We start from the raw sequence: 15718 nt of genomic DNA, 5'->3' as shown, positions 1-15718 counted from the left end.
ACCCAGGACTGTGATGGGCTGAAACATTAAGAAAGCATGGAGGTTTAAAAATACTATTACAAGGAGATTCATCTTTAGAGAAGATTTCCAGGATCAAGGAAGAACTGGAAGGTCATGACTATAGGCAGACATGAATGGCATCTCTAGGCTTTCTGCTTCTATTCCCTCACCGTTCACATGTTCTTCTCCCTTTGGTTTTCCAAGTTTGAACATTTAGTATTCCTGACCTCATTGCAGATAGAAGTACTTTCCTGTCTGGTGTACAAGATAGACATTTTCTGATAGCGCTTTACCTGAAAAGGCTAACGAGCATTGTAGAAGGAAATGTAAAACCAGAAGTTTAGGAAAAGCTAGAGAAAGGTTTAGAAAGACATGACTTCCCCTAGTACAGACTTCTTTTATTAAGATAACACCTTCCATTTCTCTTAGTCTTTAGAGCAGCACAACTGCCATGTACGTTGGCCTTGCTTACTTCCTGGGCCTTAGGCTTCTGGGCTTTCCTTAGGCCCCATGGAGTTCACACAGTGAGTGAGGAAACTCTCAGTCCTCCCTCTGACTTGCTAAGAGGCCTGTCCTGGGGGGCTAGGTCCTGGTGTGTTTCTTAACCTCAGCTCTTTTTAAGGCTGCAGGGGCTCTGGTCCTAAATTTGCTTTTAATTTCTCATCCCCAGTGATAATTTGGTTAACGTCCCTTCACCTCAGCTTGGTGGAGAGGGTCCCTTTGGTCTCCAGAAATCTGATGTATTCTGTCTGCCTGTTGGTTTGGTCTGAAGCAGATTCACCAGCTGTAATTAAAGGTTGAGCCTCCCTCACCTTGGTTCACTAATTGGCCACGTGGACTTCAGTAGAAGTTTCCATCTTCTAAGAAGCTTCCTGTGTGATTATGTTCACTTTCTTCTCTGGACAGCTAAAAGCTCCTTTTTCTTGATAAAAACCCCACACTTTCTAGTGAGTTCTCATTGAATATTTTAAAACTGAAAATGAACGTATTGGTTCATGGAAGGGAAAAGCTCAAAGGTAGGCTAGAATAAGGCATAGCTGGATTTAGGGACTTTTCTTTGCCTCTCCTCCTTGGGTTTGTCTTTCTCTCCTGTTCCACAAGGTGGCAGGATGGCTCCAGCCACTCTGTCCCCTGGACTCCTAACCTCCCAGGTTCAAGTACAAGAAAGTAGATGACTACAGTGTTTCCCCGAAAATAAGACCTAGCCGGACAGTCAGCTCTAATGCATCATTTGGAGCAAAAATTAATATAAGACCCGGTCTTATAGTAAAATAAGACCGGGACTAATATAATATAATATAATATAATATAATATAATATAATATAATATAATAGCTGGTCTTATTTTACTATAATTTAAGACCGGGTCTTTATAATATGATATGATATGATATATGATATGATATGATATAATGTAATACCGGGTCTTATATTAATTTTTGTTCCAAAAGACGCATTGGAGCTGATTGTCCGGCTAGGTCTTATTTTCGGGGAAACAGTATATATCACATTGTGTGTTCATCACCCAGAGTCGGTTCTCTTTCCATCAACATATATTTGATCCCCTGTACCGTCATCTACCACCTCCCTCCCCACTAAAGTACCTTTCTTTGTCTTGTTTAATGTTTTTGTCCTGAATTCTATCTTACCTGATAATAAAATCTTGTCCTATGCTTTCTTTTTATGTATTTGCCATTGCCTAGTATATTCATCTGGGCATATTTTTTAATCATCCTTTTATTTTTAACCTTTCAGAATTACCTTATTTTAATTTGTGTTCCTATTTGTAGCATTGAGGGTTTTTTCTTCTCTCTTTGTAATCCAGTCTGAGTTTAATTTTCTTTTAATAGGCAAGTTTAGCAAATCTACATTTGTCAGTATGGCAGTTATATTTGATGTTAGCTTGTCCTTGTCATTTTGTTTTATTTTCTATTTTTATATCTTTGAAAGATTCTTTCACAATGTAGTCTATTCTCCTTGCTGTTTTTATGGGGTTATTCTGATATTTTTGTGCTAGTGGTTTTTTTTTTGGTTAAGGCTTCTGCACCCATGGAGGTCCCTACAGCGCAATGTCTGCAGAGCAAATGCTTATGCAGAGGTCTAGGTTAGACAGAGAGGCCTCCAGTGCTATGAACTGTGTGTGTTTTCTCTGTCGGACGGCTCCTCCCTGGCCACATGTCCTTTATCTAGTCCACATAGTTAATAGTGGTTGTCTTTATAATTATAATTTCACATAAAGCCATTAGTCTTCTAATGGAGATAGTTCTTTACTATAAGCAGTGATAAAATTAATTTCATACGAATTGTAAGATAGAGACGTTGTAACTATGTTACATAGTCTCTTTTATTCAATATAGATCTCTATTGCATTCTGTCCTTAAAGGAGAGCATTAATCATTCAGCCAGGAAGCTTGGAACTCAATTAGTATTAATATTATCAGTAAGTATGCTGTCAGAAGAGGCCTTGTGAGTTTTCCTAGAGTAGATTGGCAAAAGCCTTCAATAAGGCTTTTTTTGTCTATAAAAATTACAGTTTCTAAAGTCAGCATAGATGATAAAATTGGTAAGCTGCCATTTGTTGGTCACAATTGAATGTTAGTTCAAAATCTTTGTAGGTAGTCTGTTATTCAACACCAGAGAGTCACCAATTTTATGTCCAAATTGACAATGAAAGGTATTATTGGGTCTGAAGTTGTCTTTTTTCTAGTGTGGGCTCCACACTCTTCTTTTTTTTTTTTTTTTTTTTTTAAGATTTTATTGGGGAAGGGGAACAGGACTTTATTGGGGAACAGTGTGTACTTCCAGAACTTTTTTCCAAGTCAACTTGTCCTTTCAATCTTAGTTGTGGAGGGTTCCATTCAGCTGCAAGTGGTTGTCCTTTCAGTCTTAGTTGTGGAGGGCGCAGCTCAGCTCCAGGTCCAGATGCCGTTTTCTAGTTGCAGGGGGCGCAGCCCACCATCCCTTGCGGTAGTCAAACCAGCAACCTTGTGGTTGAGAGCCGGTGCTCCAACCAACTGAGCCATCCAGGAGCTCAGTGGCAGCTCAGCTCAAGGTGCCGTGTTCAGTCTTAGTTGCAGGGGGCGCTGCCCACCTTTCTTGCCGGACTTGAGGAATTGAACTGGCAACCTTGTGGTTGAGAGCCCACTGGCCCATGTGGGAATCGAACCGGCAGCCTTCGGAGTTAGGAGCATGGACCTCTAACCGCCTGAGCCAACGGGCCGGCCCAAAATCTTCTTTTAATACAGTCCAGTTTGCCATACCTCGTGTAATGACTGAAACTCACGTCCTGAAGCGATTCCTCCCATCCAGCACGGAAGGGGAGTTGCCACCATGGCCCAGGGACGAGCACTGCCTCTGTCCAGCGTCCCCTCCATTCAGGAGGCTTCAGCCCGGGGCCACAGACAGCCTCTGTAGAGGGTGGGAAACGGAAAGTGTTTGCATAATATTTTTAGACCCAGGTCAGTTATTTGACGATAGCTGACTTCTTTAATATCTTTGGTGAAAAATATTCTCTTTAATAGGGCAGCTGAAACCTAGACTATCATTGGAGAAGATTTATATTTCTGCTTTGTATCCTAGTTCTGTGATTGCCAGTATTCATGTAGTCTAGTGTTTTCAGTCTGCAGTTTGCCTGTGAATTACCCGAAAAACCCTGTTAAAAATGAAAATACTTCCTGTCCCCTAACTTCCAGTTGAGTTGAGGTTGATCACATTTGGGATGTGGAATCCATGCTTTTAATGTGTGTTGCACGTGATCCTGATGTAGGTATTCCACAGACTACAGTTTGAGGAAATCAAGTTGGACATGCTTTATTTAATGTATAGAAATTTACTAAAGTCTAGTTTGACAAAATTCTGGTTGGATATTGCTCATTATGTATACAGCATTTCAAATAGACTTTTGTTTCAGAGATACAGTGATTTGAATTTACCATAACTTTTCAGTTTTTAAGAAATCTAGGAAAGCACAGATAGATTTTAACCAGCCAGTTTGTGAAAAAAAAAACATTTGCATGAGGATTTTTAATATACAGATTGCAGAACAATGAATTTAACACTGTGTAATACTTCCATGAAAGCCTCAAGGATAACTGACAAGTTCATTTTATCAGATTTAATGGGTTTCTAATTCCTTATCTGCTTATCAAACAAAACTTTTAATTAGAACAGTAATTGAGTTACCAGCTGCTTCTTGTGTTCATTCTAGAAACTTATATAAAAACACTGTGGAGCTCATGTAAGGTCATTCATTGCTTTCTGAGTTGCTAAATAGTAACTTTGCTGTGGGCTTCTAAAAATCTAGGTATTAAAGGAGTCTACAGGAAGATAAAAATTGGTAAGAGGTTTGCAGTAGTTTGATACTCCCTCTCTGGTGGATTAAAATGGAAGAATCCTTTTTCAGCACCACAGATGGGAGAAAATCCTCCCTCTTAGATTTCTTCCTGAATCAGCTTATGCCTGCCTAATCTTGTAGTAGAACAGAAAAAGCCTTTGGAGGTAGGTATGCTGGCACAGATTTATAGGAAAAAACTGAAAACACTAAGAAATCAAGTTTGTAACTTTATTTGAGCATCACAGAACATCATGACAAAGTTAATATATGCCAGAAATGCAGGGATCACTTAGCATCAGAAAATATGAATAATATATTAAGAAATTAAGTGAGAGGAACTACATGATCATTTTAACACATATAGAAAGGACATTAGGTAAGATTCAGTAATCCTTTATGCTAAAATTTTTTCCAAAAACTAGGAAGCTTACCAAACCTTAGGCTCGTAAGTCATTTATTCCAAAACCTACAGCAAACATTGTACTTACCAGTTGAAACTTTAGAAGCATTCCTATTAGTGTCAGTAAAAAGACAAAGGATGCCTGTTAGATGTTCAACAGAGCTATGAACGTCTTAGCCAGTAGTATAATGAGATAGGAAAAAGAAATGAAGACTAGAAATTGTAAGGGAGTGACAAAATTTTTTTATTTTTTTACAGATGATATAAATGCATATGTGGAAAATTCAAGAACATCAATTAATGTTCAGTACAGTTGCTACATATAAAAATTGATAGGTTCATGTACATCAATGATAACACTTTAATAAGTACAATAGAAGAAAAGATTCCCTTTGCAGTAACATTAATCTTAATATATCTAAGTGTGAGCACAACCAGTTATATAAAACATGGAGAAAATTACAGAATGTTATTGCTAGATACAAAAGACATGAATGGACAAATTATGTCATTTTTAATAATGGGATGTTATACATCTGTAATGTTTTATTAATTGTAATTGTTAGATAAAAATGTTCTAAGCAACATGAAAAAATGTTAATACCAAGTGATATCCAATAATAAAAAATGGTTGAATAAGTTACGGCTTTTACATACTATGAAATATTTTTTAGCTATTAAAAGGAATGACTTGTAGCTATATTACTTTATATGGAGGGATTTCCAAGAGTTATTGCTAGTACAAAATGATAGCATTTTTATAAAGCAGTGACATTTATGAATATGTATGTGTACAGTATGCTTGTATATGATCATATAAAGATGAAAAAATAAAGAAGATTCATTCTAGGCCGTTAATATGGGTTGGGAGTGAGGTGATAAGGAGAGGAGAAGGAAGGGTGAATGGGGAGCCGACAAAACAGAAAAAAAAAAGTAGTATCCAGCATGGATGATATGTTTATGGCCTTACATGATTATATATGTACATACATATATAATTTTTTTTAAAGACTATAGAACCACTTTAAATAGTGAGAGGTGACCTAAGAGGAATTTACTATATTTGACTGGAGGCTGTGGTAGAAATAGAGTTAGCAAAAAGCCAACCAGTCATATAGATGCCACTTCAAAGAAAGAATTACTTGATGATGTATTCTGTTGCTAGAGTATTTTAAAAAATGAAGCAATTAAATTGCAATGATGCTCTTCCGTTTTTCTCCCTTTTGTATTTACTAAAGCAATGGACCCTAATTTCAATGAGTTCTTTTTTTTATTTTATTTTATTTTATTTTATTTTTTTTAATTAATTTTATTGGGGTGACAATTGTTAGTAAATTTACATAGATTTCAGGTGTACAATTCTGTATTACATCGTCTATAAATCCCATTGTGTGTTCACCACCCAGAGTCAGTTCTCCTTCCATCACCATATATTTGATCCCCTTTACCCTCATCTCCCTCCCCCCACCCCCCTTACCCTCTGGTAACCACTAAATTATTGTCTGTGTCTATGAGTTTTTGTTTCTCATTTGTTTGTCTTGTTCTTTTTGGTTTATATACCACATATCAGTGAAATCATAGGGTTCTCTGCTTTTTCTGTCTGACTTGTTTCACTTAGCATTATTCTCTCGAGATCCATCCATGTTGTCACAAATGTTCCTATATCATCTTTCCTTAACGCCGAATAGTATTCCATTGTGTATATGTACCACAACTTCTTTATCCATTCGTCTATTCAATGAGTTCTTGATAACAATATATATAAAGTGCTCACAATGTGCTAGGTGATAGTAAAACACCAGTAGTAAAAGTAATAATTATATTTTATGAAATGAGGCCTTTTGACAGGGAAACTTTAGCTCGTTCTTTTCCTTCTACTTGGAAGAGAATAAGGAATGAGGATTGATTGATTGATTGATTGATTGATTGTCAGGCAAAGGCCTAAATACAGATAGTTCAGGATTATGGATAATTATTTTGAAATGTTCATTTTTTTCTTTCAGTGTTCGGGATGACAGAATTCGAGTAGAAAGGATGGATAACATGTATTTTGAATATAGCCATGCTTTCCAGGTGGTTACAGAATTTTATGCAAAAGATATAGTTGACATCAAAGGTAAATATTTTGTACGTGTTAGCCATATGTCCTCAAATTTACCTGAGTTGAAATTTGGATAAAGGTGCAAGATTTGACTTTCAATTTAATGAAAACTAGTTACCAATAAATAACTGAAAGAAGTAGAGGGAAGAGTTCATTGTTCTTGCACTCTACAGGTCACCGGTGCAGCTTTTTCCTTTGTAGTTATGTAATTTGATGTTTTTGACATATTCATTGGAGTGTAAGGAGTTAGTTAGTGACCAGCTTTCCTTCTTGTTTCTCTTACAATATGGCCCATTTTTTTCTTTGCAATTTTATAGACTGTGTGGATCTTTCTGATGGAGGGTAGCATTTCAGAAGGTTGAGTGCCAGAATTTAAATACCAGAGTATTAGTGACACGGCCTGAACATGTTAGGTAGCCCTTATTTGTCTAATTCACATTTCCTCAGCAGGCAGCAGTGCTTGATTTGATCCATACCCCTCGTTTCTTCCAGCCCAGCTAATGTGAAAGTCCATTTTTTATCCCTTAGCACATGCTGCAGAGCTTTCTCTATTAGACCATAGACAGATCAGCCTCCCCAGTTCCCTCCCAGGCTTCAATGTCTTGTTAGCGTTTCTCTTCCCATCTCTTTTAATCTCATAGTGCCTTGGCCAAATTGAATCGAGTGTCTGAGAGTGTAACCCCCACTTAGGACTCCAGGCTGAGATATCACCAAGGGATCATTGTCTTATATTCATCTAAAGACAAGACTAAGTCACAAGACCACCATAAGCTGCTCTTGGCATCAAATTCACTTAGAAGGATATAGGACAGAAAATCCAGCTTGTTGGCAGGGCACGTGCTCTCTTATTGGGAGTAGTCCTCAGTGGTCTTTGTAGTAATCCAGAGAGCCATCGGCACTTAAGTTTCCTCTCTCCCCCAGTGAGGGCTCAGCTGCAAAAAAACCCAAAAACCTCTCATCCGGTGGGTGCAGGGTCTGCCCTAGCTTAGAAGCCCCATGTCCTGCAGGAACCCGTATCACTTGCTGGAATTTCTATAAAGGGCATGCCAAGTTCAACGAGTCAGTGTACTCTCAGGGAATGCCAAAATTCTGGAATCAGGTATTTATAATTTCCTCCTAGTCCAGGTGCAATTTACTGATTTTAGAGTATTTTTACCATATGCAATGCTACTTCACAACACACTGGCACTTCGTCTTTATCAGGTTTCCTGTGGGACACAGAAAGTTAAAAGATGAAATTCTCAGTAGAAGAGGAAAGGGTTTTGTTAACTCTATTTATACCTAGGTTTGATTTAAAAAACTATAGTTAAAATTAAAAGTTATTTTGTATTACTGATATGTAAAGGATATTTCGTTAATTTTTAATTTCTAAAAGTAATAAACGCCTATTGCCAAAAATTCAAGATATAGTTGTATATAAAGAAAAACATTAGTCCCTCCTCTCAAATTCTTAAGATTTTTTTTATATAAAATCCACATGTATACACATAAACATACATATGTAATTGTGTCTATTTGTTTAATATAACTTGAATTTATTCTTTCAAATTAATTTTTGTTGAATGCCTATTGTCTGAGGCATTAATTACACAAACAATACAGAATAAAACAGACAAAAATGCTTGCCCTTCTGTGGTTTACATTTTAATGGGGGGAGATGTACAATGTAATAATTTAGATAGTTTGTTTGAAGGTGATAAGTGCTGTGAAGAAATAAGGAAGGGAAGAGGGTGAAGTTCTAAATGAGATGGTAAAGGAAAGCTTCACAGAGAAAAGGGCACCTGAACAAAGATTTGAGCAGATTGAAGGAGGTAAGTGGGAAAGCCGCATGGACATGTGAAAGAACAGTGTTGCAGGCAGAGACAGCAGGAAGCACAACTTAAGTGCCTGGTATGTTTGGGAATAACAAAGAGCCTCGGTGCTGGAACAAAGTTACTGAGGGGGAGAATATTAGGAGGTGAACTCAGAGTTAAAGCGGAGATGGAAGGCAAGTTGTGCAGGGTATTACAGACTTAGGACTTGAACTTTTTCTCAGGGAGTTGGAGAATGTTGGAGGATTTCTAAGCAAAGTAATCTAATGATCTTATGTACAGTTTACAATTGATTCCTTTGGCTGTTCTGTTAAGAATACAGGGATGAAGCAGGGAGACCATTTGGAAAGCTGTTACAGTATTCCTGCTGAGAGATGAGAATGATCATATGACTTTTCTCCCCTCTGTCAGCAATATATCATGGATAGTTTTTCATATCAGTGCAGATAGCTGTAAGTCATTTCTGTTCGAAGGTGTATAGTAATCTGGACTTACCAAAATTTATTTAACTATTACCCTGTTAATGTTCAGTTAGGTTGTCTCTAGGTTTTTACTATTACAAAAGATTTTTCTACTCCCTTACATACACATCTTTGACAACATTTTGGAGTATTTCTAAGGCCAAAATAGATGCACATTTTACATTTTGAAAAGTTTCTCTATTGCTTTCCAAAAAGGTTTATTCCACTGTCAGAAAATGCCCTTTTTCCCATGCTCCATGTATTTGTAATCTACATTTTCCCAAAGGGCAGTTTTAGGAGATACTATCTAAATTATTATTTCAATAACCGTAAACAAAATTTTATTTAACTTAAATTTTGTTTTTAATAATGGTGAAAAATAATCCTAATGAAGGTACATATTCTGTTTTTTTAGGTTCTCAAAGTTTTTCTGGCATCATTAACTTGGAGAAGCCTGTGATCTGCTCTTTAGCTGCCATAATAAGATACCTCAAAGAATTTAACTTGGAAAAGGTGCTTTCCAAACCCAAGTAAGTAATTTCTCAAAAATAAAATAAAGGGTGATGTTATATTAAAAATATTTCTTAAATTGAATTTGGTAAGAACTGTACTCAGAGATGTTTACCTGCTATTGATAGAATACTCTGTTCAGGGGGAAGGATGAATTGTGTGGTGCTGTTGCTGAAGAATATTAAAAATATTAATTGGTATAAAAATATTGGCAGAATTTTTAAGAATTCTGTCAATTTGTATTCATGATGGCTATTTAATGTATTGTAGCATTGACTACAAACTGTGCTTTATTCTAAAGCGCAGTTAATTGCCAAGTAGTAATAAGAATGGAATTAAGAAGTGGTATTAAAAAGCTTTTATGAAACCTCACTTCCGTTTTTATTCTTGGTTTCAGTTCTTATTTCATAGGCCATAAAGTTGGAGACAAAGAGGACAGCTATTAACATAGACAGCTTTTTAAAAGAGTGATTAACTTTGTAGAGTTCAGAGATTTAAAAGCGGGCAAGTAATATTCTAGGAAAATACTAGTTTAAAAACCAGTGGAATAAAAAAAGGCAGTGGGATAATGTTCTTGCCTTCCTATATTCCACCTTCACCAGCCCTTTGTCTTTGGCTCTGTGAAGCATTACCCTCCATAATTTTGATCCTGGATAAGTAAGCTGCTTCCTGCTCTGCTGAGGTAGGTGGACAGATAGGAGCTATCTTAGTAAAATGGCTAAATAAGAATTGAGAAAGAGAGGTGGTGCTGGTTTGATATTGTTGGAGAGCGTGGAAGAAAGGGAGGTTCACTTGGGAATCTTTCTATAATGTGTTTTTTGGTGTGTATTCTCTTGTTATTTAGCATAGAACAGAATATTTCTTTGGAAGGAGTTTTGTCCTATTTAAAAATAATCTAAATGTCCATCAACAGGAGAGTGGGTTCATTGTGTTATGTTCATGCAATATAATGTTATACAGCAATGAAAATGAATGGACTCTAGAGTTATACATATCAATATTAGAAAATTTCCATTAGCATTATATTGAGCCCAAAAGCAAATTGCTGAAGGACACAGAGTACATACTGTTACACGAAGTTAGAAACGTGAAACAGTAGGGTGTATTGCTTAAGAATACGTACATATATAGAGAAGGTATAAAACATGCATGGAAATGATGAACAACAAATTCAGAAGAGTGGTTTCTTTTAGTGGGGATGGAGGGGGGAAAATAAAAGTCGGTGGGGGAAATGGCACAGGGAAGTTCCACTTGATGTTTATTTTTGAACCTGGGTGCTATATTCATCTCTATATATTTTAGTATGGCTGAAGTGTTTTATTAAAAAGTAGCAGCCTGGCATTGTACCTCATTGGATTCCACTTTAAGCTCCAGTAATAGGAAACTTATTGTAGAGATCATTCTATATCGTTGATTGTGTTGGATCCCCATAAAGAAAGGATGAAAAGCTACCTATCATTTGACTTGTTCATGCTAGGGAGCCTCTAATTGAGGTTGAACTAGTGAGTAAATAGCTTGTCCGTTAAGGTTCGTTTCTGTCCATACATCACCAATCAATGAAGTGCTAATATTAGAATAAGGAAATTGACTTTTTCTAAAATCAGGCTCTCATGTTTAGAAGTAGTTGAATTTGGATCTGTTAACATTATTGTGTCCTCCTCATATTAAATTCAAAGTGAAAATAATGCTAAACAGTAAAACATAAAATGTTTATTTGTACTGAAATTAAAATAGCTTATTTTAAAGTTACCTGACTTGATAAATTGAGTGAAGCTAAACTTATATTTGGTGGCATTGTTGAAGAGTGGTCAGGGAACTGGATCTGCTCGTGCCTTAGTATGTATCTGACCTGCCTGTTGGTAATCCCCTCCTCTCATTTCCATAGAGCCAGACACAAAAGGTATAAAGAGGTCCAAAATCTTAGGCCCTTACATTGTATGTCACCCAGCATGTGCCCAGCACCTAGTAGGCAGTCAGTAAATACAGGATTAATAAGAAAGAAGGAAGGAATTCATCCTGTGAGCATGGATTTGATTGGAAAATCCCAAAATGTCCTTGGGAGCCAAGAAAAATAAAAACTGTGATCAAACATGTACTGTTGTTTTGCTTAAAAATGAAATGTAATTGATGATGTTGTATGGGTGGCATGTGATTTGACTCTGTATCTAATTCCCAAAGAGTAATTCCCCAGTTCTTATATCTTAAAAAAAGAATGTAGCCTCTCAAAGTGATTACTTTGGAAAACATAAATGCTGTCCTTCTGTATTTAAAATTCAGTTGTATTACTTTGAAAATTTAGCAGCATAAGGTATGATTGTACTTCAAGAGCTATGCTATTGGGGGAAAATTTCGTTGTTTTGTTTTGCAAATTGTTTCGCAAAAGTTGCATATTTCATAAAAATCTTGATACACTTTTATTTAAAGGTCTTTGAGCCTTCACAATAGAATTTTACGTTGTTAGAGGAAAATATACCATTTCAGGAATTGCTCTTAAGGGTGGATTAAGTGAGGTTTTAGCAGAGCAAATTTTGCTTGTAATAAATCATAACTGTGAGTACGACTATATACTGAGTCCTATGTATTCTAGTGAATCATTGAACCTGGCAGTGGTCTTAGGGACCCGTTATAAACCTTTTTATTTTCCTTTCTAGTGTCCTTATTGGAACATTTATGAATGCAAAGGTATTCGTTTTGTTTAATTACAAATCACGTAGAAGGGAATCTACAATAAAACTAGAGTTTTGTAATAATGAAGTTTATAATAATTAAAATGTATAATAATATTATGAAATTAAATGTATGATAAATAAAATTAACCACCAAAAGATTAGAAAAATGGTAAATGTGTGACCTCTGAAACCTATACATAGAGAACTATTTTTCACCATCGAGTTCATATGTAACAAGGTACATTTTTTGCCTTTGTTTCCGTTTTCAAATATTACTTAAATAGGATCTTTGTAAGGGGTTGATTTTTTCAGATAAGGTCTATACCTTTATTGCCTTTATCTAAATCAGAAAGATTGATTTTTTTTTTTAAAAGTCGTATAGGAATGATATAGCGTCTTAAATTTGTCTGGCAAGTTAGTAGTAAGTATATTTCCTCCCATTATGAAACTTGAGGGAAAAAATCATCCTTTGAATTTTTGTTGTCTAAAATACTAATGAAATATTTTCCCATGTTACTTATTATATTTCTATCCAGGTTCACACAGCATTAATTCTAGCCAGGCATTGTTTATGAGGTTCATTTGAAAACACATAAAATTGAGCTTCTTCCAAAAGAATAAATAATTCAGAATTGTTTGAGTATTTTAGATTGGTGATCATATATCATTGAATTCCTAAGGATGCTGGCAGATACAACCCTTAGCTCAAAAATGTATGTAATTCCTGGAAATAGGCACTGACAGGAGCAGATTTGAACATGTGAAAGAACAGTGTTGCAGGCAGAGACAGCAGGAAGCACAACTTAAGTGCCTGGTATGTTTAGGAATAACAAAGAGCCTAGGTGCTGGAACAAAGTTACTGAGGGGGGGCATATTAGGAGGTGAACTCAGAGTTAAAGCGGAGATGGAAGGCAAGTTGTGCAGGGTATTATAGACTTAGGACTTGAACTTTTTCTCAGGGAGTTGGAGAATGTTGGAGGATTTCTAAGCAAAGTAATCTAATGATCTTATGTACAGTTTACAATTGATTCCTTTGGCTGTTCTGTTAAGAATACCCTGTAGGGCACAGGGATGAAGCAGGGAGACCATTTGGGAAGCTGTTAACAGTATTCCTGCTGAGAGATGAGAAGGATCATATGACTTTTCCCCCCCTCTATCAGCAATATATCATGGATAGTTTTTCATATCAGTGCAGATAGCTGTAAGTCATTTCTGTTCGAAGGTGTATAGTAATCTGGACTTACCAAAATTTATTTAACTGTTACCCTGTTGATGTTCAGTTAGGTTGTCTCTAGGTTTTTACTATTACAAAAGATTTTTTTACTCCCTTATATACACATCAGAATACATTATCAACCAAACATTTGGGAAACCCAAAAGCAAAGTTGGTGCTTATCATTGCTTGATGATTATTGTTCCATAGGAATCAGTCTAATAGTGCTCAGTGGTTGCTCTCTTTTATTGAAAACAATGCAGATGTCAGTTTAAAAGAAATTCTTTGTTTCTCTGCTTCGAGGTTTAGATGACTTGTTCAGTAAGGGCAAAAACCAAAAATAAAACAAAGAAAAAACCATATGCACCTCATTAATACTAAATAAGAAAAGAGCCGATACGGGCGTATCTCGGAGATATTGTGGGTTCGATTCCAGACCACCAAAATAAAATGAGTCTCATAATAAAGCAAGTCATTATCTTTGTGCTGGTGGAGGGTCTTGCCATCAATTTGTTAAGAAAAAAAAAGCAACATCTGAAGTGCAACAAAATGAGGTATGCCTATACTTGTTCTCACTAAAAGTCTGGTGTTGTAGCTAACTTAAGTCAGTTTGTTTGCTCGGAGTTACTGGGTTCTTTTTGATATTGTAGGTATTGGGAGCCTCCCGTAATTATATGTAACTGAGGACTCTACGCTTCTCCAGCCCTCTCTACCAGGTTGTGTGTTAGCCCAGACAAGATTCTGCCACACGTGTCGATACTTTTTAGCAAGCAGGCACTACCGCATTATGTAAACTCTTCTGTAAGCTCCGTGAAATTCTAATTTTCGGTCTTCTTGATGTTCTGTGCCTTGCTTCACAGAGTCCCTCGAGGCATAGTGGGAGCAGGATGTCATTTTTGGTTGGAGTTAGGTGACAAAACCCTCAGATAACTGGTGGAACAGGGGATGCTTTCGGAATCCTAAACTTAAGACACGGTTCTTCAGGATGTGGACATTGGGTTTACAAGCACTTTTGAGGGTGAAGGCAACTGAGCAGTATTTCTGGACAGTCTACACATTTTAATGCTACTCACTTGTTTTACACCTCGGGTTTACATGGGAGATAAAGGCAGCTCTGAGGTGTTTTCAGGAAAGGCAGTTGGATTATGGGTTCTTCATTAGTCTTTCATGCCAAGGAAGCATCCTTCTAGAGTCTGTGTCTGATTATGGTACTCAAGTGTTGATTGTATAGGTTAAACCCAACTAACAGAGGTTGAAGTAAATAATGTAATATCTAAATACTCAGGACCTGGTTAGATACCAACTCTGAGTCTAGGCTGTCAGCTCTTGCAGCTTGGATTTTTGGCCATGAAGTTGTATGAACACCTGTCAGCTTCGTGGTTAATCAGGGCATGATTATTTCTTCCTGAAGATAATGGTTTTTTCTTTTTCTTTGTATTAGTTTCAGGTGTACAAAAAACAATGTAATAGACATTTATCATTTATACTCCTCTCATAGTGATAAGCCCCCTCCCCAATCTACTACCCCTCTGACATCACATATAGTTGACATTCAGCTTCAGGTGTATAGCGCAGTGATCAGGTATCTACACCGTCCCTGAAGCGGTCTCCCTAATAAGACAAGTGCCCATCGGAGACTCTACAAAATCTTCTGAAGATAGTGTTTTATTACTGTCCTTGGGTGTTTCACAGATATTTCTGAACTTTGTGACTCAAAGGAAAACAAACAAACCCAAACTGGCTTCCATATGGGAAGATGGCAGACCTCTGTTGAACATCTACTTTCTGCTAGACTCTGCAGGTGCTACCAAAGGTATAAGACCCTTGCTTCCAAGGAGCTAAGATCTATTAGATAAGGTAGCCGAAGAGCATAAATTGCTGTAATGCAAGGCAAATTAAGTTAACTGCTATAAGAAGGAGAAAAAGGGCTATATACACGTGCTATCAATCAGTGTTGGAGCTGCTTCTCTCTGAAAATCATTAACAAGTTATCCTCTGGAAGCTAGGACAAACCTGTCGCAGACAAATTATACTACCAAAGGACACCGTTGAGTTACTAGGCAACGTTCCTAATGTGCTGTAAGTTATTTCTGTTTTAGGGCCCTAGAGCTTTAGTTGAAGTCATGTAGAAGTGGAAGCATCTCTCAATGAGCACGGGCTCTGATTTTAGGCTCTAGGTTCCTGGATGAGGCCTTGTTTCCCCAACTGGTCCCCAAGTGG

The 15718-nt window shown here is 36.8% G+C and overlaps 1 protein-coding gene across 2 annotated transcripts in view; it reads left to right on the top strand.

Moving 5' to 3' along the window:
* MSH3 (mutS homolog 3) overlaps positions 1 to 15718 on the top strand; it is a gene marked incomplete at its 5' end in the record, with an annotated part of 143969 nt that overhangs the window by 35789 nt on the left and 92462 nt on the right. For both annotated transcript variants that reach the window (XM_081052891.1, XM_081052892.1), the window contains 2 exons: positions 6737 to 6849; positions 9522 to 9636. In XM_081052891.1, coding sequence (XP_080909017.1) covers positions 6737 to 6849; positions 9522 to 9636 — 228 coding nt within the window. The remainder of the gene's footprint in view (positions 1 to 6736; positions 6850 to 9521; positions 9637 to 15718) is intronic.

This window comes from Rhinolophus hipposideros (genome assembly GCF_964194185.1).
Source record: "Rhinolophus hipposideros genome assembly, chromosome: 7".
Classification (NCBI taxonomy): domain Eukaryota; kingdom Metazoa; phylum Chordata; class Mammalia; order Chiroptera; family Rhinolophidae; genus Rhinolophus; species Rhinolophus hipposideros.
The sequence above is the reverse complement of the archived record's forward strand: the minus strand, read 5'-3'. Positions and strand labels throughout refer to the sequence as shown.